Raw genomic sequence first — 22,305 nt, forward strand, 5'->3', positions numbered from 1 at the left:
GAGGATGCACGAGTTTGTGGAAGAAGAACAGTCTACGGCCATACTGGAGCGGGCAAGAGGAGAAAGGGTGGGAGGCAATGCACTGGATGAGCGGAGGGGGGAAAGGAGGGTTGCAATGCAGATCTCTCAACAGGAGCCAAAACAGGAGCAAAATGCACTAAACGAGATGCAACACACCAGAAAGAGAGAAAAGAGGGGGGAGACAGGGAAGGGAGAGAATGCAAAGACTACATGTCAAACTGGCTTCAGGCTAACTTACACTTCGTCGAGCGGCCATGCTGTGCGTCAACAAACTATGTATTTTCCACTGGAAAAGTATTTTATTTTTTTTGGGTTGAGAATACATCGTTATTGCCGCATGACACAGTCGTTCAATGAATTATAAATTTGCCTCTCTCTTTAAATTTTTGTCTAATTTGGCCTTTGAGGAAATTACACGTTCTCATATTTCTAACTTTTATTCATTTGGTCACTGGGTGATAGTGTTGTATTTCATTCATTGGTTCCAAATGGACTGAAACAGATTGTTGTAATGAGTTCTAAAATGGAATTCTTCATTTCTTCACCCTCATTAAAACGGTCACAGTATTACTATACTGAAAATGTATCTGCTTTTGGAATCTGCTTCTATGGAATGAGAAAGGATTGCCTAAATTCTATTCTCCTGCCTCTTTCCTCACATGGGCAGCATCATTTAAGTCATTAGAAAGAAATGGATGCTGTCGTCAAATGGAATTCAAATCTATTCTAATTCCCCAAGTCCTAAAAATGGAAATCTAACTCGTTCCAATAGGCTACATAATTTGAGTTTTATATTCCTTTAATCTGCATAGGGATGATTTATAACAAAGAAATGCCGACTAGCCGATATCACAGATTTGGAGTCTGAACAAGTAATTGTTTACACTGAATCGGCCTTTTCCCCAATAATTTCCAGAAATGACCTTCTTTCTTCCCTGTTACTAGAGCCAATGGGTGCCTGATAATGCCATTGTCAAAGTGTTGCTCAGATTCATCCAGTAAGATCAAATCCAGAACAGAAAAAGGACAGACGCTTTATTTTCACCACCTTAGCCTAGAGGCCACTTACTACCCAATACCTTTAACATTTTACCCGCTAATAAAAAGAGCCTGATCATTCAGATTTCACAACAAATATCCTTCTGAGAATAATCTACAGATGTAGCAAATAAAAATAAAAGTCACAACGCATCAATTTCTATCTAAGCTAGAAAGGGCGCAGATCTCCGCATGAGGCAAGTAGTCCAGTGATTGTTTTTTAACTGTCAACCTACGATTCAAGAGTTATAGCCCATAATGTGAAGCAGCCTGTTACAGCGCCACCATGAGGCCGATTTTTCCTATTTTCCTGGGCCTACTGGGAAGTGCGTGTGTGTTTGATGCGTGTCCAGCGGTGCCTGAGATTTGCTTTTCACTGACATACAGACAGACAGACGGACAGACGGACAGATGGACAGTGGCGTACACATAATCTCTGGCCTTCGGATTTAGTCCTCATTTCTACTGTGAAGAATGACCACATGACATCCTCCCACTAGATAAAAACAACATTATTTTTTTCCTCCTCTATATTTTGAGGTGCGCATGTGTTGATTAATATCCTCTTTTGCCTTGGGGCTCGACTGAATTGAGTAGAAGCGGGCACCTTGCCTTGGCTTTTGCCTGCACTTCTATACTTGACAAGTGCCACTGTGAAGGATGGTGACCGCACTGAGAGGAAGTCTGGGCAGGCATATTGTAATCTGTCATTGTCAAACACACAAAAAACGGGGGAAATCATTCTTAAGATAGATGGAACGTATTCACTGTGACCATGAACTGTTGTAGACAGGTGACTTAAACTCTATAATCTGCCTGAATCCATGAAAGGCAATTTTTCCTCCTCTCATATGCACCCAGCAGTCTCTCAGCGTCAGGGCTCTCTAAGCCGGGGTTTAGCCCTCAAGGCTGGAGGATCATGTTGGAGATCAGAACACCTGATCCCCACATTAAAATGGCTGTGGAATTGTTGCCTTTTTTTCTTTTTTTTGCGCTTTTGCTTTCACTGGAAGATTTGTGCTGGGATCTCCTAAACGAGAGCTAATTATTCGTGCTGTGCAAAATCAATTGTCCCAGATTTGCAGGAAAGATGTGAGAATAGCACATGGGGAAAAGTAGGGGTTTGGAACATTAGAAGTGTTTAGTTAGTTCATAAAGCATTTCTCACTTTTTACTTTTCACTCCTAGGGATAACACTGGCTGCACGCACCACTTCATACAACGAGTTCCCTTCAGCCGATGATAAGACGATGCCTCTAATAGTGAAAGAGAGTGCCTTGCAGACTCAGACAGTGGTAAACAATAATGGGACTTCTTTTGACTTCCATTATACAGAAGCTTTAAAAAAGGTCCTCATGCTGGTAAGTAAAGGACCAATGGGATTTATTATGGGGAGTGAATGGTCTTTGTACAGGCCTCTGCTCCTCATCGACATTAGCCAAGCACAAATGAACTGAGAGAGGGTGAGAAAGAGAGATATATAGCAATATCCTACTCTCACATCCCATTTTGGAGCTTGCTTCTGCCTTGAGCTAAATAAAGGTCCTCTTTTTCCTGGCTTTGAATCAAGAGGAAAGCACTTTCGCTTGTACAGTTAAATATACTGAAAACACATTTGTGACCATATATATTTTAGTGATTTATGCTCCATACATTTTATATTGAGACAGATCGACTATCCTCGTTTCCTTATTGGACATGGATTAGCTCTTTTGCTCAGTCACAATTTCCCTTCTTGATAAATAATGAGATCACTCCTGTGTTCCCTTGTGCCATTCTGTCTGTCTGAATATCTTTGCATCTTCCTCTTTGTCCTACATTTTCATCTCTCTCCAAGTCACTGTCTCCGTCTGTCTGAAATGCCATTGAACATTTGGCTATACCTTTTACTATCATCCCCATTCAACATATATCATACTATGACGTCCTTGGGAATCTGCTCCCTCCCTCACCATGAAGTATGATCAATATTTCTGTCATAAATTATGGGAGAGTCACATTTCCAACAGAATTAAAACACTCTGCAGTGCAATAGAACCCCAGACAGATTTTCTGGTCCGGGGGAGGGAGAGTCCATTACCCAGAATACCAGAGCAGCCGGGAGCGAAAGACCTTGCTCTGAGCGAGGACATCCCTCGCTCAAGTGGATATCTATGCTTCCATTTCATTCTGGTAGCTTTAAGAGAGTTTATTGAAAAGGAGAAGGGTGGATGACTACAGTTTGTGCGTCGGCACTGTGTTGTGAGTGGCTTACGTAACTGAGAGACAGAGGAAATCTGCGGGGAGCTGTCTTACCGTCAATATTTTGTACAGTGAACTTCTGTGATTTCCGTGTGAGCAACCCTGGGCTCGTACAACCCCCCCCCCCCCCCCCCCATGCTGTCTGCAGCGGTATACCTTCCCTCCCTCTCTTCCTTCTCTCACCTCTACACTCCATCCATCCTTTACTCCCTCCCGTCTCCTTTTCTCCTCCTCCTCCTCCTTCTATCATGCCTTTCTCCCTCCAACCTTGATCTGTTTCTCTGTTTTTCGTTTTTCTTTTTATTCTTTCTACATTCGTCTCTGCAACCCCCCTATTTTGGTCACTCCACCCCCGCTTCATTCACCCCCCCCCGTCTGTCCATTCATCGTCTCTCTCTCCCCACCAGCAATCCCTCCATCCCACGCTCATTACCTTATGCTCATTAATCCCATTAAGTAGCCATTAAACAAGTGCTGATAACACCAAATGAGCGTCAAGCTCCGCCAGCTAATAACCAAAATCCCACCTCGGCACGTTCGACCACTAGCTGGGAGAGGAGGGGATGCAGAGAGCAAGAGACAGAAAACTGTAGAGGTAACTAATAACAATACAGCACAAATAGTATAGTAACAAGTACTACAGTTCTTCAGGAGGAATGGTTGAACAAACGGCAAGAACAACCCAAGAGAAGGTGTCAATCAAGGAGGAAGAAGCCAAACCTGTAAATATACGGCCGGACTCTGTATATTTACACACTTCCACTTGTTCGATTAAGTGGAGAGAGAGAGAGAGAGAGAGAGAGAGAGAGAGAGAGAGAGAGAGAGAGAGAGAGAGAGAGAGAGAGAGAGAGAGAGAGAGAGAGAGAGAGACTTTCTAATATTTAGAAATTAGTGACAGATCAAGACATAGATAGAGGGAGAGGGAGGACTCTTTAAGAGACGTTAGATTGATGGACCTTGTCAGAGGGTTTTTACACTGATCATCACAAGGATTTGAAAGTGGCAGACAGCTTTGTTGTGTGTGTGTGTGTGGGGGGGAGGGGGGGGGGGGGGGGGGGGGAGTTGGGGGTCAGTTAAAAGGACAAACAGCACTGTGTCGAAGGGCATATAGTCTGGGTGACCAGGGCCTGCATTGCTGAGAACCACTGGCGCTACTGTTAGCCAACTAGCTATGTTAAGATATGTTTGGGTAGAGCTGTGAGTCCATGGCTCTGTCCCTCGCTGCTACTAAGCTTGAGGGATGACGAGGGACATGGTTAGGGTGGGGGATGAGGGAGGTCTCAGCTGGAGCCTGCATCATTCATCTAGCACACGCACGCACGCACGCACGCACGCACGCACGCACGCACACACAGAGGCATAAACAGTCACATGCGGCAGCGCAGAGACTGTGCACCTTTTCCCCGCAGGTCTACACTTTCCACATAGCCATTCATCTATAGAGTGGCTCCAGGCCATTCATTACGGGGGCAGTAGAATAGAGGGGCTTGCTGTTGGTGCTGTACCTCTTTATAACCACTTAAAACATATATACTTTGTTGTACATCAAATAGCACAAATGTACAAGCTCATAACGTGTTGCGTCGTGAACTTGCAACACATTGTTGCCATAACTTCGCTCGTCATCCAGAATAGGGACGCTGTCACGCTAGCCTAGCGTGGCTTTAGCATCGCTAGGGTTCATGTGATTAAATCTCCCTGTCCTTCATGTTGGTACTTTTTCTGTAAAAATGGGGACCTAGACAAGCTCAGCACGAAACTGATGACAACTCAAACAATTAAGAATTTCGTCTTTAAGGCTGTCCTTCATCTTGGTGCGGTGACATGATTGTTTTCCAAAGCAGTGGCTGTAGGTTTTGATACCGTTCTCACTGCTGTTCTGGCAATTACCTTGTATTTTGAAGTCCCCCCAGGCATATTGGTAGATGAACATCTCTGACTGTCTGGAAACGCAGGACTGAAATTAACTCTCTGGATTTGTTCCTACCCTTTAACCTCTGTCAGTAGCACTGTCTGTCCGACTGCTTGCCTATCTGTCCTATCCACATGTATGTTTATGTGCCTAGCTGTCTAATGCCTACAGGTCTAGCTTCCAGGTTGAAGGGAATCCAATTTGTTTTCACATACATCTGTAAACATGGGCTGCATACAGAGCAACTGTTAGGATGTGAGTAACAGGGAGGCTGATGAGGGGTTGACTACAGGGACTGGAGTGGTATAATCTTTCTGACTACCTATACAGCAGATATTCACCATTGTGTGAAGGACATGAATGTTTTTGAAAAGAGATGCCAGGCTCTGAAGTGAGAAAGATTTGGGAAAACCAAGATAGAAGGATCCTTCTATCTTGGGGGGAGGAAGGAAAAAGGAAGGACGGAAGGAAGGAAGGAAGGAAAGAGATGGCAAGCCAACTAACTCATGGATTATAAATGGGCTGTCCCGAATGTGTCAGGAGTATTTGCTGTTCTCTTTCCAATGGAGAAACCTGCTAAATCAATCGGAAGCTTTCCCCACAGTGGACCCCCGGTCATGATCAGTGTAATTTCCTCTCATGCTGGCACATTCGTAGCTTCAGGCAATTCCCATCTCTTCCCTTCCCCGCCTTCCCCGCGCTGCTGGCTGTATCACCAAATTAGCCAGGCTGGTGCTAATTTGATGAGGTGTGTGTGCTTCCCCAGCATGAGTTGCTAGGCGATTAATAAAAATGGAAAAGGAAGAAAAAAAAGAAAAAGATCCAGCCTCTTTAGCAGTTCACGCTACGGTAAGAACATTCCACATTCACATCGTCATTAAGCTTCAGCATTCCACTCTTAACTCTTCTAACATTCCAACATTCCATAAAGCTCCGGGATTCAAACGTCCTTAAAACGGTTTCCGGCATTCCATTCCATGTTCTATAGCACAACCACTATTAAACCGTGGCATTCTCTTTACACGTTCTAACATTCCATTGTGTGTGTGTGTGTGTGTGTGTAATGTGTGTGATTATTTTACATCTATTACTGCAACCCTCCATTTAGCCTTCACTTGCCTGTCTGTATTTCTATTAGCGTTTTACATTTTAAACCATTGTTTTACCAAGGGTTGTTAAGAAATGGGGCTATTGTGGAGCTGTGTGTGTTTCATGAATGATTATTACACTAGCTGGTTAGCTGGCAGCTAGGGACAAGAAAAGAATGAACGGGGGAGGGGGGCTTGAATGAGCAAGTCAGGAGCTCATGCTATGCCACTCTGTCGACCTGACAGCCATGACAAACCCTGGAATTTCACATCGACCCATCTCCCGGCCCTCCACGCACGACTCCTACAATTAGCACAGTAAATTACATAAAAAGACATGCGTGTCCTCTTTCCCAAGTTAACACACTTCTACTTCACTGATCCTCCTTCAGTAGTGGATTACGGAATTTGCATGCCCCTAATATTATTCTTAAGGGTTTTGATGAATTCAGAATAAGAATGTACTGAATCAACATAACGGATGTTATTTATTTATTTCTCATTTTTTCTTCATTTATTTATTTTTATAGTATTTTTGTATATTAATACACACACTTATGTTAGAGAACAGTTTTATACAGTATGTGCACTGCAGTTGGATTAGTACATTTGCATGTTCGTTGCTGCTTGGATTATAGAGTTTGAGACTTTGAGTTAGCCTGTTCTTTATTATGATTTTTAATACACCACTTAATTAATGTAGGACAGGGATATGAAACAGAATTTTAATCTATAATTCAAAATATATGTCATGTCAATTAATGTTTAAATCTATCCTTATTTATAAGGGTCAGTGAAGGTCTGGGCTCTAAAAAAAGGGTGTAAAATAAATTACACTGTCTTGTTTTACAAAGTCCAATTAAACTGAAAGCAATAGAATGTTGCAAAAAAAATCAACAAAACTTTCCATCCAGTTTGGGCTTGTGGCAGCAAGGCAACCTTGATTGATTTTCTTGACTATATTCACTATCTGTTTTTTGCCATAAACGGAGACTCTGATTAGGAAAGAAGTTCAAGGAACTTAAATTACTTGGGTTTAGCTGAGTTTGCAGCTGCTGAAAGGTTAATAATAATACAGAATCAGTCATGGCAAATTCAACTACCATCTTTCCTATGCTGTTCTGCATACACTAGAGATAAGCAATTCATGGTTTTGTACTCTTATTGTTTCTGCAAAATATATTCCACCGTTGTACAGTGATGCTATTGACCATATTCACACGGTGGCCATTTTGCTCTTATGTCACACTCAGGGTTTCCCACGACCCCCAAGAAGTATGCAAAATGGCCACTGTGTGAATATGGCAAAATTGAAATCACTGTTTTTGAAGGCTGAAATGAATGAGGCAAACATTTTAATATTTTACACAATTTTTGTAATATTGTTTACCTTAATGGTGGAAGATTAAACAATTCTAATACGTTTTAGTTTTCTACGCTAATGATATTATAGTTTTCTTTTTTTAGTTTTTTATTTGATTAATTTTTTTACATATTGGGATTCATTTCTGTCATAAAAAAATATACATTTTCAATTATTCACTTTCACTGGCCTTAACATACATTAATTTGGAGGGTTGCCACAATATTCTACTAGTGTGTAGACTGACTTTGAGGCTGTTCTAATGTGAGGTATTTTGTGTCTTTATGGGGGCTTAAACATTATTGTCATAAGCATCATCACCATCATCATCAACAGAAGCAATGTTCTTATTAGCAGCGGGCTTTCCAGGAGGGGCACATTACCTTGACCACCAAAACAAACACTCAGGATATACTTTGAGGACACCAAGGAATGTAGCCAACCTAGTACCATGATAGCTCATAGATTGGCCTAATGAAGGTCATGATGGGATATATCATGGTAGCTACGGTCTGTTAATAGGTAAAAAGGGGTTGTGTAAAGAGAACTTAAAGTAGGGTTGGGGGTGAACAAAACACCTGAAAGGGCCTTATTCTAAGTTTGAGGTGTGTAAGAATGGGTGATGAGTTACCTTTGCTGTACACTGCACATGGTGAACAAAAGAAATCAAAAAGATTGTGAACATCCCAAATACATTTCAGACCATCAATCAAACATTGTTAGATCATTTAAATATAGTTTAAATCACAATTATGATGTTCTTTTTTTTAATGCAATGAAACAAGTAAATACAAACCTCCTCTTGTTCCTAAATAATCTCGGCTAAAACCCTTTTCCGGAAATTCAAGTAAGTCAGTGAAACACAGAGATGAATAGATATAGGTCTACTGTACAAAGTGTTACCGATTATTTTTCAATAACAATGTTTGGCTACATTCCTGTCTTATCCGACTGTGTCTTGGTGGCGACGCCTACCTTTAAAGTTCGGTCTGATTCTGGCATCGTAACCCGACACCTTGCCCATGAGTTTGTCCAGGAACTCGGAGGGGGCCATCGGAGTGGTGGCTTTCCTCGCCGCGGCCTCTTTAGATGCGGCCAAGCTGTAAAAGACAAAAGAAAGCGAGAGAGGGAGTTAGTGAACAAAAAAGTGAACGTGTGTGTGTGTGTGTGTGTGTGTGTGTGTGTGTGTGTGTGTGTGTGTGTGTGTGTGTGTGTGTGTGTGTGTGTGTGTGTGTGTGTGTGTGTGTGTGTGTGTGTGTGTGTGTGTGTGTGTGTGTGTGTGTCTTTCCATCTGGTTTCCTCGGAACACAGATCAATGAAACACTGTCACAAATCTTAAATGGCTGTTATGCATACAAAGGGACGCCATGATAGAATAGTTGAAATCATACTGTAGCAAAGGACGTATCAAAATAGCATGCATCCTCTGTGAGAATGTACAAACATTCCCCTGTCATTCTATCCATGTTTCTCTGTGATGACATGACATGTTTACATTTTAGTCAGCTAATACACCAGATGTTGTGGTTGATGAGGAGTCCAGAGAAGTATAGAGATGCACATTTGACGATAGCCTAGACTAGAGGAAGCTTTTATGACCACGGTCATTAAATACCAACCACTCCCACCATCTCAGAGCTGGGCTATAGGTGCAGACTATTTGTTTTTATATTTGGCAGCCTATAGGAGGACATATCCACAGACTGGTTGTTAGAGAGGGTTTCAACAACTTGGGATGCCAAAAAAGGAGGCAAAAGTATAAAAGTATTGTGCTGTCTCTGGCGGAGACACTGTTACTTATACCCATATAGTACTGAGTGACATTCTTATTGTATCATGAAGACATGCCACGATTGTGTGAATGTAACCTTACTGCACCTATAATATTTGTGTCCTTGTATGCTCTCCTTTGTGTGGACATAAATAAATGGGTTGTGTGTGTGTGTGTGTGTGTGTGTGTGTGTGTGTGTGTGTGTGTGTGTGTGTGTGTGTGTGTGTGTGTGTGTGTGTGTGTGTGTGTGTGTGTGTGTGTGTGTGTGTGTGTGTGTGTGTGTGTGTGTGTGTGTGTGTGTGTGTGTGTGCATATATGTGTTTTTATAAAAGATATCACATTATACCGAACTTTTCCCATTGTAATTTTAAATGAGTGTAACTCTGCTCTACTTTAGAGAGATCATTGTCATATCATGTCATTATGGCAACACATGAGCACCTAAAAATAATTATAAATAATATTTTTTTTCTACAATATGAACAGCTTCACGATATTACACAAACGACTGCCATTGATTGTACTGTGGCATTTGCAAAGTTGACTTTTATACCTTGTTAATCAGAAATTCTTTGCATAATATATTATTGCCAGCGTGCCCTTTATCATCTGCCCTTTATTTTATTGTGTATGAGTGCAATAATGATGCTTGCATCATTGTCCTTTCCAATTGATCCATTCCACACACCAAACCACCAACACTAGAAAAATTACTTGCTTGAAGGTTTTTCCTTTCGTGATTAGGTTGTTACTTTATATATAAAATACATTTTATGAGGACTTTGAATTGAATGTGAATTGACCCCAGCCTTATTTTTGGGTTCTTTGTTCAGAAGGGAGAGGACAGTACATCTTTATACATTATTATCAATATGTTTCAGAATCAATACACTAGGGAAAAAAAACAATAAAAACATACAACACACCTCATTTTATGTACTGTTTCGAAACACCAGCCTTAGAACTAGACTACAGCACAGAAATTTGAGTTCAGATTTCAATATTGGATAAGTGGACCGACGGACGGACGGGACAGGACAGGCAGACGGACAGATAGATCCCAATATAGTCCAGGCCCATTTCTTACATTCCACCATTTAGCATTTCTTCTTACTTTTTGCTACAACTCCTATGGATTTTGTCCAAAACTCACACAAATCTCACGTGATCTCTTATCGTATCGTATCGACATGACTTAACACACAAATTAGAATTTTCAATCAGTGAAAATTAAGACAATTATTCAACCGTTGGCTTCAACTGGTAATGAGGGAACAGCAGAGAGGGACATTATCTTACCAAGCATAGCATTAATCTCCAACAAATTAAAATGACAGGCGACACAGACAATTGCTCTTCACCTTCTACATGTGAGAACTACTGCCTGCCTGTGGAAAAGATAACACTCACTCAATCTGAAGAATGTAAATGCAGGTGGTTATAGACACATTAGCAATACTGTCACTTTATCAGTAAACTATGGATCTAGGCCTGTCACAATTATTACATAATAGCCTAATCACAATTATTTGAGATAATCGCAATAATTTTTTGAATAATCGTCATATTAATTTCCATGTTAAAAATGTCGATATATTATTTTTTTTCAACTTAAAAAATAGCGGAAATAGCAGATCTACAAGCTGAAATGTTGTAGCTGAATGTTCAGTCATGCATTTATGTGCCATTGCACATAAATGCTAATTCACACATAAGGACGCATGCAAAAAAACGTAACGTACACGCATCGCCTATTATGCTGTGTTAAAAATAAACATGTGCAGTTTACAAATGCACTTTCACACACCGTCAGATGCACACATCAGCTGACCAACCAACTATTTGCCCTCATCAGTGATAAACATGTGCCAACAATGTGTGTGTGTGTGTGTGTGTGTGTGTGTGTGTGTGTGTGTGTGTGTGTGTGTGTGTGTGTGTGTGTGTGTGTGTGTGTGTGTGTGTGTGTGTGTGTGTGTGTGTGTGTGTGTGTGTGTGTGCGCGCGTGTGCGTGTGCGCGCGCGTGTGCGTGTTGACCCCATGCTACCAGCTGACCATCTAGTCTAAGTGACTGTTCAAACCGTACTCTCTCTCTCACACACACACACACACACACACACATATAGTGCCTGCTGCTGCTGCTCCAACAGCTGCTTACAGATCCAGCAGACCTACTGTTGCAGTGAACACACACATCCTCCTCTCACTAGACCTCTCTGACATTCAAATTATCTTATCAAAGGCCAATCTGTCTAGAACTGAGTGAGTTTGTGTATGTATGTATGTATGTATGTATGTATGTATGTATGTATGTATGTATGTATGTATGTATGTATTTGGTTAAAATGGGTAAGGTTTTAAAAAAAGGCAAAAGCATGCTCTGTTGCACTGGCCTAAAAGTGGGTCCTCTAAAACTGCTTCAACTTCTGAGAATGTGTGTTTGGTTCATTAGCCACCAGATGGCATACCTTATAAGTATGTATGTATGTCTGTATGTCTGTATGTATTTAAAAGGGGGGCTTTTTTGTAAAATCCCAGCCTACAATACCTTAATATATTTAAAATCCAAAGTAAGGTTACCAGTGAAGGGCAACCTGCCTATTCACTGGGGACTATGCAAGGCAGAGGCGTCCACCCCCCTGAGTCCAAGTTAGACTAGACCGCATACCTAATGTATGTATGTATGTATGTATGTATGTATGTATGTATGTATGTATGTATGTATGTATGTATGTATGTATGTATGTATGTATGTATGTATGTATGTATGTATGTATGTATGTACAGAATAATATATGTATGTGTATGTATATGTGTGTGTGAGTGCATATATGCACGTACGTATTGTAATCTATTAAATATTTGCTGCGTAATATGGGGTGATGAAACAGAACGAGCGAATCCAATTCGCTCGTTCCCAATTGGCACAAATCAAATATATACAGTAACTTCTTTGACTAGACAATTAAACACAATGGGCACAAGGAATTGACACTCTGCTGATTATAGGAAAATTTCAATCACAGAGTTTTGTGGAGAATTAAGACAGAACGAGACCTCTGAGCTGTGAATGTTCAGGGGCGTCGAGGCACCTCCAAATCAGGAGTGCATTTTTTTATCAAACGGATTCGCATTACGGATATATAAATGCACCATTTACGGATGGTTTGAAGAGGCACTTTCCATTGTCCTAAACCTGTGTGAGTAAGATGGCAAATATACGGAAAGCGCATCAACAGGCCTACAGACACACCTCCACCCGTAAATATAGGAGTCTGCGAAATGTATAGTGGGTTGTGTGGCCGCAAGATAACGTAGTGGAAGTGGAAGTAGCATAGTGGAGGCTCCTAAATGCGTAACTCCTAAATGCGTAATTCACGGATAATGTTTAATGCTTGCGGGTAAGGCATGGCATACGTTAGAGCCCCCAGTGTGATGTAAGTACACATGTACTGTACGTACATAGATGTGTGACGTACGTACGTACACATCTATACATACATCACACTGCTATGTGTAGCCTACTGAGGCATTAAGCTTCCAATTCATCACTTGGCTTGAGTTGATCTGAGGTGATGAAGTCTTATCTGGGGGCAGAGAACAAGTGATAGAGTGTATGGCACCATGTCCTCTTGACTTCAGCCACTAACACGTGGGGTCCCTCAATGGAGATTTTAGGTCCTCTGGTCTTCTTACTATTATGTTAACGACATTGAAGTCGGCCTGTGATTGTAAACCTGTTCTGTTTCGTTGATGACGCAGCTCTCCATGTCAGTCTGTCACCATTATAAATCAGAAGTAGAAAAATGACAGCATTTGGTTAACGGACAATAAGTCTCATGAGTCAATACTCTTCGGGTCTAACGCTAAACTGAAGAAGTCCCCTGGGTTCTAAGTGAGGGTAGGTGACTTTGAAATTACAGCCATGGAAGAAATTCAAACTGGGACAACACACAGTAGAGAGTACAGTGTCAGTATGGCACAAAAAAGCTGGGGCTGCTGACATTTCTTCCAGTTAAGGGGGAGTTTTTTGTTGCCACTGTCGCGAAATTGCCAAATTTCTCTCCTGGCCACTTCAGGACTTCCCTGTATACACACCTCAAAACAACCTGTTCATGCTACTAACACTGCCCGTACTGCTGTTTACTTCTGACCCCTGTTTCAAGTCACTGTACTGTACTCTCAATATGCTTGTCCAGAAAGAGTTGGGGGGATGGGGGAGTGGGTGGGAGAGGATGAGCAAGCTAACTGTATCTGTACATGTCTGTATTGTCTATTGTGCACTGTCTATTTGTGTAACTGCACTGTACTGTATGTAATGTTTTTCCCTGTGTACGGGACCCCCTCTAAAATGAGATGCTGCATCTCAAGGGGCTATCCTTTCAATAAAATTCTGACCAATTCTGACCAAATTCACGATTACGAAAGTTACGGTAAATGTTTCTAAAAGATTAGGGTCACTATTCTGGGTCAATGAAGTTGAAGGGTTTAAGTGGTTAAAACATACGTGCTTCTGTGGCCTACAGGCAGAGTGAACAGGAGACACACACACACACACACACACACACACACACACACACACACACACACACACACACACACACACAGTACATTTATACAGACAGATCCTCTTATACGGTGTCGGCTAGACTTTTGGTCTGTTGTCCGACTCTCATCTGTCTGCCAGCCTGTCTCTCTCTCTCCACACTTCACTCGCCTCACACGCACTGTGCTTTACTTGTACTTGATTGGGTTTTAGACTATAGTGTTATCGATTATCATATGTTAGAAAAGTCTCAGGTGTTGAAAACAAGCACTCATGCTAATACTACACCGTAAGCAAGCAATGCATCTGAATGCAATGTGATTGTGATGTCCATGCCAAAAAAATAAAAATAACATAACACACATGCGTGTGTGTGTGCGCACACACGCATGCATACACACAATTCCTCAAAAAAGGTCACTTGACACGGGAGAGTCCAACCGGTGTTTCCAGAATAGTGTCAGTAGGCTTACTAGGCTATGATTTTTAGCTAATGAAGCAATAAAAGCAAAAACCATGTACCCACACATTTTTGTAATCTCCTGATTGCCAACCTTAAGACATGGGTCAAAGCCACAGTGTCACACAAGGTACAAACTGCAAATCAACTGTGGGTCCTTCTATTGATTCCAGTCAATAAAATTGATAGTATTTACATTCTAGGCGTTTAGAGTATGCGGTTATTCAGAGACACAAAACCAAGTAATGTAATTCTCTGTATTTACCAAAAATGTAATTCGCCTTACATGTAACAATAGTAAGGGGATAATTGGTCCACATTGGCTAAACAGTTATACAGTAATTTCAGGTAAAGTCATAAGAATATAATGCACATGTTATTTGCAAGAGTGCAAGTGTTTGGCGAATATATCAACATTATTTGATTGTTTTGACAACATCAAAAGGTCACAGAGATGCCAAATGAGAGTGACAGACTGAACTCAATTGATGACAGTGACCTGAGGGAGTCGATAGCCTATACCAAAGCCTAACTGGGTCTCACTCCAAGGACCTGCGTCATCCAACAAACCACTACAAACCGTGTCTCTTAAACGTCAATGTTCCAATAATGGAGAGCAGATGGCATCTCCCAAAACTGCCACGCTTGCACACCCTACGTCAATACGAATCAATACAAAGACATCAGGGCTTCTGAGATTTATCAGACTTCATCCCAATCTGTCTTTGTGAAAGAAAATTAGGCGTATCAGAGCTTGTCCAAGGTTTCAATAATTCTCACCATAACGTGACGAATCCGAGCTTAATCTCCTTTACAGCAATGGTGACTGTGTGAATGTGATCGGATTAAGCTCTTTGCAATATAAATTTCCATTGTTTGGACATAGAGCGCAGTGAGATATAGAGATAATAGACTGAGCCATAAGACCCATGTGACATGTGTTTCAAATTAGCGTCGAACAAAGTACCCTGTCACAATCCAGTGATGCCTCAACCAGATTAGTCACAGCTTTGAGATTAGCAAGTGTGTCTATTTTATAGAAGAATGCCCGACTTGTGTTGTGACAGCTTGACATTTTGGGTGTGGGAGGATACAAGCTCTCATCTTCCTTTACTTTGCCTCCTGTTAACATAATTTAAACACTATACTATTCTGTAGTTTAACAGAAGGTATACCCTGTGAAATTTGTCTCAAATGTTAATTTAACTGTTAATTCATCTTGCAGTGTTGTTTCCCTATCACTGCTGAGATGTTCAATAGCCCTATTTTCCTCATTTCAGTGTTGTCATTCCAATCCCTCTTGGGCCAGCTGGGCATATCTATAGCCAGTATAGCCACCCATTGACAGTGTTTAACACTTAGCTATGCCACAGACATGATTGCATTCTTAATACTTGAGTTTTCTAAGAATGCAAAGGACTCTGAGCTATCCAGTTTGTACCCATATGACATAGTGGTAGAAATCCTAAACCAGCAGTGGGTCTGGAAGCTGAGGTCTTAATGACTCGACCATCAATGGGCATGGCCTCACACCTTTTCTAAACCAATCATTCTATTATAGCCAACACTGAGACACAGAGCTCTCGCACACACAAGCACTGAAGTAGTTGACCATTAGCAAGGCCCTCTTCATGATGAAGCAAACGCAACCTTCCAGTTTACTGTGCTAATAATCTCCTGCCAGGGAGACTTGTTCTGGGGCTTTCCATGATCAAAGTTTAGATTTGCTTTAATTACTTCTGATCAATGCTGGCCATGGTGACCGTCGAGACCTATGGACAATGCTGAGGCAGCACACACACAGACACACACAGAGAGAGAGAGAGAGAGAGAGAGAGAGAGAGAGAGAGAAGCTGAGTTGGCCAGTGCCAGTGTGTAATATGCAAAACAACCCAGAGAGAGAGAGAGAGCGAGAGACATAGCGAGGGAGGTACAGGCTAATGTGAGGCTCCAATCATTAGCCCTAAGTGTAGCTCATTATGCTCCTAAAACCTCTGCAGGCCTGAATAACTAATTGATCTCATCCTGGCATTTAGGAGCAACACTCGAGAAGGAAGTGGACTATTGGCTCTCATTGGTATATATATACAGAAAGGCCTCTGCTTATAGGCCTGGTGATGCTCCTAGATATTTTCTTAACACAAGTGCAGGGACAATTACGATGCACTTTATGTAGCCTACTTTAAATAAAATATTATAGCTTTGTTTTGTTCTTTAATTGCTACAGTAATTGGCATAGCTGATTCCTTATCTCCCAATACATAGCTAGATTCTTGAACTTGTTTCCCTCCTAGGCAATAATAGTTTAATAAACACATTAAGAAAACTGCACAAAACATCTTCTCACCTGTATATTCTATATCACATACTGGTGAAGGCTTAAATAGCTGAAACATGGAACAGTATGTGCCAGTGATAAGTTTGAGTACAAAGTGAAGTGAAGTGTGAAGTGCATAATTTCCCCATATTTAATTTCTAATGGTAATTCAAACTTGTGAATTGTATCATCTTATTCTACTTCTTCTTACTTTACTGAGCACTGCAATTTACAACATCACCAGGGATTCACTTTGGCTTGTAACTGAGTTACAGACGGAGAGGTCAATGATAATAAGCTCTGATATTTATGGTGCAATCTGTCCCTCTCTGCTGATCAATAATGTATTATCATAGATCAAGTTTTGGAAATGAACCTGCCCAGATATTAATTATAGCTGAGACGGTGGAGAACTCTGCTGGAGCCAGTCAATTGTTTTTCATTAAGGTGCCTAAAAATTCATCAGAGAATATTTTTCCATTTGTCATGACAGGACAGTGGGGTGATAAATATCCTGAGGCATACCTGTAGAAACACCCTGAGGGTAAGTACATAAATAAATATATAAGATTTCATTTCACCAAGCCTCAAGTGAATAATAGCTTGCTATATTCATGATTTAACATTTACTGCATATGAACCCTAGCCTCCCGCTTTCTGGGGCAAACATCCAGCAAAAATAGCCGATAGATTCGCTATTTATTTCTGCAGAGATTTGGTGTAGAATGAAAAAGGGAGTGGACCAAGTATCGAGCCCTGGGGGACGCCAATCATATAGGGTTTTAAGTTGTTGAGACAGGGTTTGAGGGTCAATACGATATAACTTATTCTTACATTATTTAATCAGACTTTGCAGGTAGAGATTTATTAAACTACTAAGACAAGACCATCAGAAATAGCTGTTCAGCATTACATCAAATATTATACCGTACCAAAATCATTTATTGCTCAAAGTTAGCCTACATGAGTCATGAGATACAGTAACCCATGAGAAGACGATTCATCCAAAAATGCTGCTCAATGTAAGTGAGTCACTCGATCAATTCCACCTTTTGACGCCCTGTATACTGTGAGTCTATTTATTGAATGAAGGACTAGACTGTTCTTCTTGCTAAGTCATTCTGTCCTACTTCAGCCTGGCCAATTCATTTAATATCAACCTTCAACAACCAATGACCTACAAAGCCTCTTTCTTATCTTTAGATTCATAGGAAAAAATAATTAACAATGGAATGGATGACTTCCTCTGAATCATTGAATTCCAATATCAATTTCTATTTCCCGAAACATCTAATCTTAATCCAAACATCTGTGTGTGTGTGTGTGTGTGTGTGTGTGTGTGTGTGTGTGTGTGTGTGTGTGTGTGTGTGTGTGTGTGTGTGTGTGTGTGTGTGTGTGTGTGTGTGTGTGTGTGTGTGTGTGTGTGTCCGTGTCCGTGTCCGCACACGCAGTACGGCGGTGTAGAAAGACCCAATGTGTTGCTTCTTTGTCAAGGCCAGCTCAAGGTTACCAGCAGCAGGCAACAGACGAAGCTGAATATTCACACAGGTACAATAGATTATTATAGATTACATTATCCACATGGATTCTGCATACACTTTCCCCTTGAATGAATTGTTCATTGTGTTTGCATGTAAGGATCCATACAGGCGGTGTCTAGGTGAATTGTTTTGATTGCATGCTCACAATGACGGCATATATTTTCCGCTTGAGAGGATTGGGTATTGTATTGAATGCAAAAATCTATGGAAGCAAAGGTCGTGCAGTGTATTTCATCTCTGTTAGATGAATAGTTGTACATGCAAGAGGGCTAATTGCATACAACAGTAACATTCCATGTAGGTGAATGGAACACGTGAAATAATAAACATGTGCTGTAGGGGTTAATCAAACACATGTATTTAATTGATTTATTGGGCCAATTGATGATTTCATAAAATGATCGATTAATCCCTATTTTTGGCACTGAAAACAAAACAAAACAAATAAATAGTGAAATAGCAGATCGATTTTTACTATTTTTGCATGACACCATTCGTGCAACTACCTAAGTATAAAATTACACTTAAGTAGTACATTTTCTTTGATTCTTTGATTATACCATTTGCTTACAAAAACACTCTCCTGTTTCCTGTTTTTCCACAGCACAATTGCCAGTTACTAAATTTAGTCTATGATTTCATTTAAATCAGTGAATATGTGCTCCCTCTGAGACATAGTGTGACCACATTTGTGGCATACATATGCTCCAGTTATGGCGCAGAACTCCTGTCCATGGGAAAGGAACACATGTTCATTACACACACACACACACACACACACACACACACACACACACGTGCACGCACACGCACACGCACACAGTCACACACACAGACGCAAGCATGCACGCACGCAGGCACGCACGCACAGTCGCACACACACACACACACACACACACACACACACACACACACACACACACACACACACACACACACACACACACACACACACACACACACACACACACACACACACACACACACACACACACACAACCAGAATGTATGTACATTTTACAAATACACTTGCACATACTGTAGCCTACACATATTTCTCACATTTCTGTACTAACACAAACACATGCGCGCACATGTCAGCCATGACATGTCACAGACAAACACTTCCGCTAAGCTTAATGCAGTAAGCTCAAAACATCACTAGCCTGACAACAACAACCTTCCAACTGTTCAAAACCAATAAGGCTGATATGTCAGTCACTGTCCCGGTGGTTGTCAATCATTTCAATTGATTGCTTGATTGGTATTCCCTTGATACCTTTGGGCCCTGAGTGGTCCCCCTCTTAAGGGAATGTTGACTAACAGATTAATCATTCTTGCCAGCAAGGACTACAATGCACTTTAAGCACAAGTTGCATAATTATATCTTTCCCTGTACATTCCACATTTTCTCTGCATTGTGTTCCACTTTGTTCAATACGAACACCACAAAATAATACTCATCTTATATTATAGTTTACCTTGGTTTAGTGTATTTGCAGAAATACATTTGGTTTTATTGGCGAGGAAGTCTTGTTTTTGATTAGAAAAAACGTATTGTTGTTAAAAACAAGTGGAAAGGTAATCCATTCTTTACCAGTGATGACTTGCTTCAATGTGTGATGATAGCTACAAATCAGGCTCAACTTCATTCAGTATATGCTAAATCTGATCATTTTGTCAGACAGATTAAATCACTCGTGTGTGTGTGTGTGTGTGTGTGTGTGTGTGTGTGTGTGTGTGTGTGTGTGTGTGTGTGTGTGTGTGTGTGTGTGTGTGTGTGTGTGTGTGTGTGTGTGTGTGTGTGTGTGTGTGTGTGTGTGTGTGTGTGTGTGTGTGTGTTTTGTGCTCTATTCTAAGATCTAAATTCATAGTGGAACAACTTCCTTGATGGATAATAGGAGTGTAGAGAGCGAGGACAGAAAGACAGACAGAGATATGTGGGACATTAAATGTGCATTCATCAGGCTTGGCCCTGGACATTGACAGGGTAATCAGTGTTTAGTAATAAGTCTGAATCTAGAATGAGGCACAGGGGTTCCAGGTCGGATGGAGGAGGGGGTATCAATTAAGATGGAACTGCAGACTACAGGCCTGGGGAGCTGAGACTGCAATATCCTGATTCACGTTCATTAACTAAACAGTGTGCCCTGAATGCAAAACTACTCGCCACCCGCACCCCCTGTCCCTTCCCACCTATTCCCCGTCCGACTACAAAACAACAGTTGTATTCAATGAAAAATGCAGGCATAGCACATCGAGGGAAATGCCTTTGATAGTTCAACGACACGTCATGAAATATTACCTATGAGGTCCAAACTCAGCAGAAGGAAACAACATCCACGTGTGATGGAATGAAATGCAATGCGTCAATTGCCTAAAGCTTTAGGCAGAGGCTAATTGTGTCTGAATTTGCTTGTGTATTCAGTAAAATCCTGAATGTTATTGTCTCCACCAGGCCGAAGGCATGGGGAGAGAGTATGTTTTGCACTCCGTCCGTCCGTCCGTCCGTCCGACAGTCCTGCCAAATTTTGCACACACACTCCCTGGATGCCAACGATGAACCTCTGCCCCAAATTTTCCAGAATGGCCTGTTATAGCGCCACCAGGAGGCTGACTTTGGAAAAACATTACTTCTCCAGATTCTGTCCAAAAATCCCGCACATCGTTACACACTATCTCTATAGTCAAGTGCTCAAGACGAATCTGTCCGATATTTTATATTCCATCCTAATTGGCTAACATTGGCTTTCAAAGTTTGCAGGATTGGCCCTTTTGAAACAAAAAGCCTCAAATCATGAACGCAGCGTGAAATCTTTCACAGACTTTCCTACTAGGCTGAGGAATATATCCCACCCATTTCACATTGGCCTGTTATAGCGCAGTTATAACTGAACAGGTGGATTTTTGCAAAACACATTTTTGGAACAAAATGCCTCAAATCATCCAATTGCCATCAATGGTGTAAGAAAAAATGGCACCCTTTTCACATTGGCCTATTATAGCGCCACCAGGAGGCCACAACCTGACCTGGCCTGGTGGAGACCTGTGCCCCGAGGGCCACTTTATCTAGTTAACTCTCATTTTTACTCTCTCAGCATTAAAGGAACCTTCATTCTGGATTGAACGACTAGAGATTTAGCATTTCCTAAAGGAAAATACGAAAATATGATATTATTAACTTTTGGGAAGGCCTAAACCACTCAAATACTATGAATCACTTGTGACCTGCTTTACCAATGCTGCAGAAAACAGATCCGTAACATTTTGACAGTGCCAATATTATGTTTGAGGGGCTAGCCCCTCCACCGTTTGGCTTTCATGTGTGACGTGATGTGGCAGTTTGTGTTATTCATGCCCTCCGTTTTAGGCATGCCCCCTGTGACGTCATGTGGCAGCCACAGTGGGTGGCTCACTTCACACGAGTGTGATTTTTTAAATCTGTAAATTCAGGAAGATAGTATTGTCTTCAAGGGGGAAAGACTGAAGACCCCAAAAACAAAACAAACGAAAAATGCCTAAAGCATGTAATGACTGCTGACATATACCTGGCTTGTTACCTTTAAATTGTTGTCTGTTAGGATGTCATCCTATTTACAAACTACATTACTCAGTAGAATCATGTGGTAGTTCAAGGATATTTACAATATAATATGATATAATGTGTTTTTAAATTATGAATTCTTTGTTTTACTGCTATCTGACATAAACACAAAACTCTCTCTCTCTCTCTCTTTCTCTCTCTGTCTCATTTGAGAAACATCCAACTGAGACTGTTCAGGTTTTAACCCCAAATCCTCCTATTATTATAGGCCACTAATATCATCCACCATAAATTAGGCATGTGTGTGTGTGTTGGCCATAGTTGCAGAGTTCCCTTGATGGTTGTCACAGAATAATTGGAAACACCTGAATATTTAGGTGATATTAGCTCAGTGGCAGCATGCTAATATATCCTGCTTATTACTGCAATACTGTTGGAGCTACAACTAGCTAGCTTAAATTGGCCA

General features: G+C 41.2%; 2 protein-coding genes across 4 annotated transcripts in view; one reads left to right on the forward strand and one right to left on the reverse strand.

The window, feature by feature from the left end:
* glra1 (glycine receptor, alpha 1) overlaps positions 1 to 22,305 on the reverse strand; it is a gene marked incomplete at its 5' end in the record, with an annotated part of 116,859 nt that overhangs the window by 92,855 nt on the left and 1,699 nt on the right. For 2 of the 3 annotated variants that reach the window (XM_079505541.1, XM_079505540.1), the window contains one exon: positions 8,639 to 8,763. In XM_079505541.1, coding sequence (XP_079361667.1) covers positions 8,639 to 8,763 — 125 coding nt within the window. Of the gene's footprint in view, positions 1 to 8,632; positions 8,764 to 22,305 lie in introns of all 3 variants that reach the window. The other variant, XM_079505539.1, reaches the window with a different exon arrangement.
* Positions 1 to 22,305, forward strand: part of LOC306926235 (uncharacterized protein) — a 154,108-nt gene that overhangs the window by 85,754 nt on the left and 46,049 nt on the right. The window lies entirely within an intron of this gene.

This window comes from Electrona antarctica (genome assembly GCF_951216825.1).
Source record: "Electrona antarctica genome assembly, chromosome: 1".
Classification (NCBI taxonomy): Eukaryota; Metazoa; Chordata; class Actinopteri; order Myctophiformes; family Myctophidae; genus Electrona; species Electrona antarctica.